At 49.5% G+C, this 1,365-nt stretch overlaps 1 protein-coding gene across 1 annotated transcript; it reads right to left on the bottom strand.

Moving 5' to 3' along the window:
• Positions 1-441: 441 nt before the first annotated feature.
• LOC311197534 (olfactory receptor 14A16-like) lies at positions 442-1,365 on the bottom strand (the record flags this gene model as incomplete). Its single annotated transcript, XM_084271302.1, has 1 exon — positions 442-1,365. The coding sequence occupies one exon, from the start codon at positions 1,363-1,365 to the stop codon at positions 442-444; it is 924 nt and encodes a 307-aa protein (XP_084127428.1).

The raw sequence follows: 1,365 nt of genomic DNA, 5'->3' as shown, positions 1-1,365 counted from the left end.
GATGTTGTGCTTGATGACATGGTCTGGAGGAGGACTAGGCAGGGTTAGGCTGTGGTTGGACTTTGTGAAAGATTCTGTGACTTTGTGTTTGTCACACTTCAAGGAAATTCCTGTTCTGTCATGGTGGGAAAGCATTGCCATTTCAGACAAGCAGTCAAGTGATTCAGTTGATGAAAATGTTCTTATAAATATTTAATAAATGTCAGGAGAAATTTTAAGAAAGAAAAATTTGTGCACCTTTTCAGGCACACGTGATGCAAAGAGAGCACAGCCCATCGTTACCCAGTGTGTGGGTCACACTGTATCAGCAATGGGATGAATGTGGACCATCATATTCCAGTTTAAATAAACTAGAGGCAAACAAAGAAACAGGAACTAAACGCCATACTAAATAGAGACAGGTCAGTGATAAGCAGAAGAAGATGAGCAGTTCGTTGTTGCTTAGAAATATCCAGTCATCAGTTTCCACAGGGCATCCTTGAGCTCCTGGTTCCTCATGCTGTAGATGAGGGGGTTCACTGCTGGTGGAACCACCGAGTACAGAAATGCCGCTACCAGGTCCAGAAATAGGGAGGAGATGGAGGGGGGCTTCAGGTAGGCAAAGAAGGAAGTGCTGACAAACAGGGAGACCACGGCCAGGTGAGGGAGGCAGGTGGAAAAGGCTTTGTGCCGTCCCTGCTGCGAGGGGATCCTCAGCACAGCCCTGAAGATCTGCACATAGGACACCACAATGAACACAAAACACCCAAAACATAAACAGACACTGACCACAATGACTCCAATTTCCCTGAGGTAGTCATCTGAGCAGGAGAGCTTGAGGAACTGGGGGATTTCACAGAAGAACTGGTCAAGGGCATTGCTATGGCAGAGGGGAAGGGAAAATGTGTTGGCTGTGTGCAGCACAGCATGGAGAAACCCACTGCCCCAGGCAGCTGCTGCCATGTGGACACAAGCTCTGCTGCCCAGGAGGCTCCCATAGTGCAGGGGGTGGCAGATGGCAACGTAGCGGTCATAGGCCATGACAGTGAGGAGACAGTACTCTGTGGAGATAAAAAAGGAAAAGATAAAGAGTTGAGCCACACATCCTGTGTAGGAAATGGCCCTGGTGTCCCACAAGGAATTGGCCATGGATTTGGGAACAGTGGTGGAGATGTAGCCAAGGTCAAGAACAGAGAGGTTGAGGAGGAAGAAGTACATGGGTGTGTGGAGGTGCTGGTCACAGGCTATGGTGATGATGATGAGGCCATTGCCCAGGAGAGCAGCCAGGTAGATGCTCAGGAAGAGCCAGAAGTGCAGGAGCTGCAGCTCCCGTGTGTCTGCAAAGGCCAGGAGGAGGAACTGGTTGATGGAGCTGCTGTTGGACAT

Source organism: Gallinula chloropus (assembly GCF_964237585.1).
Source record: "Gallinula chloropus genome assembly, chromosome: 15".
NCBI classification, from domain to species: Eukaryota; Metazoa; Chordata; class Aves; order Gruiformes; family Rallidae; genus Gallinula; species Gallinula chloropus.
Note: the sequence above shows the minus strand (reverse complement) of the source record. Positions and strands in the feature narration are given on the sequence as shown.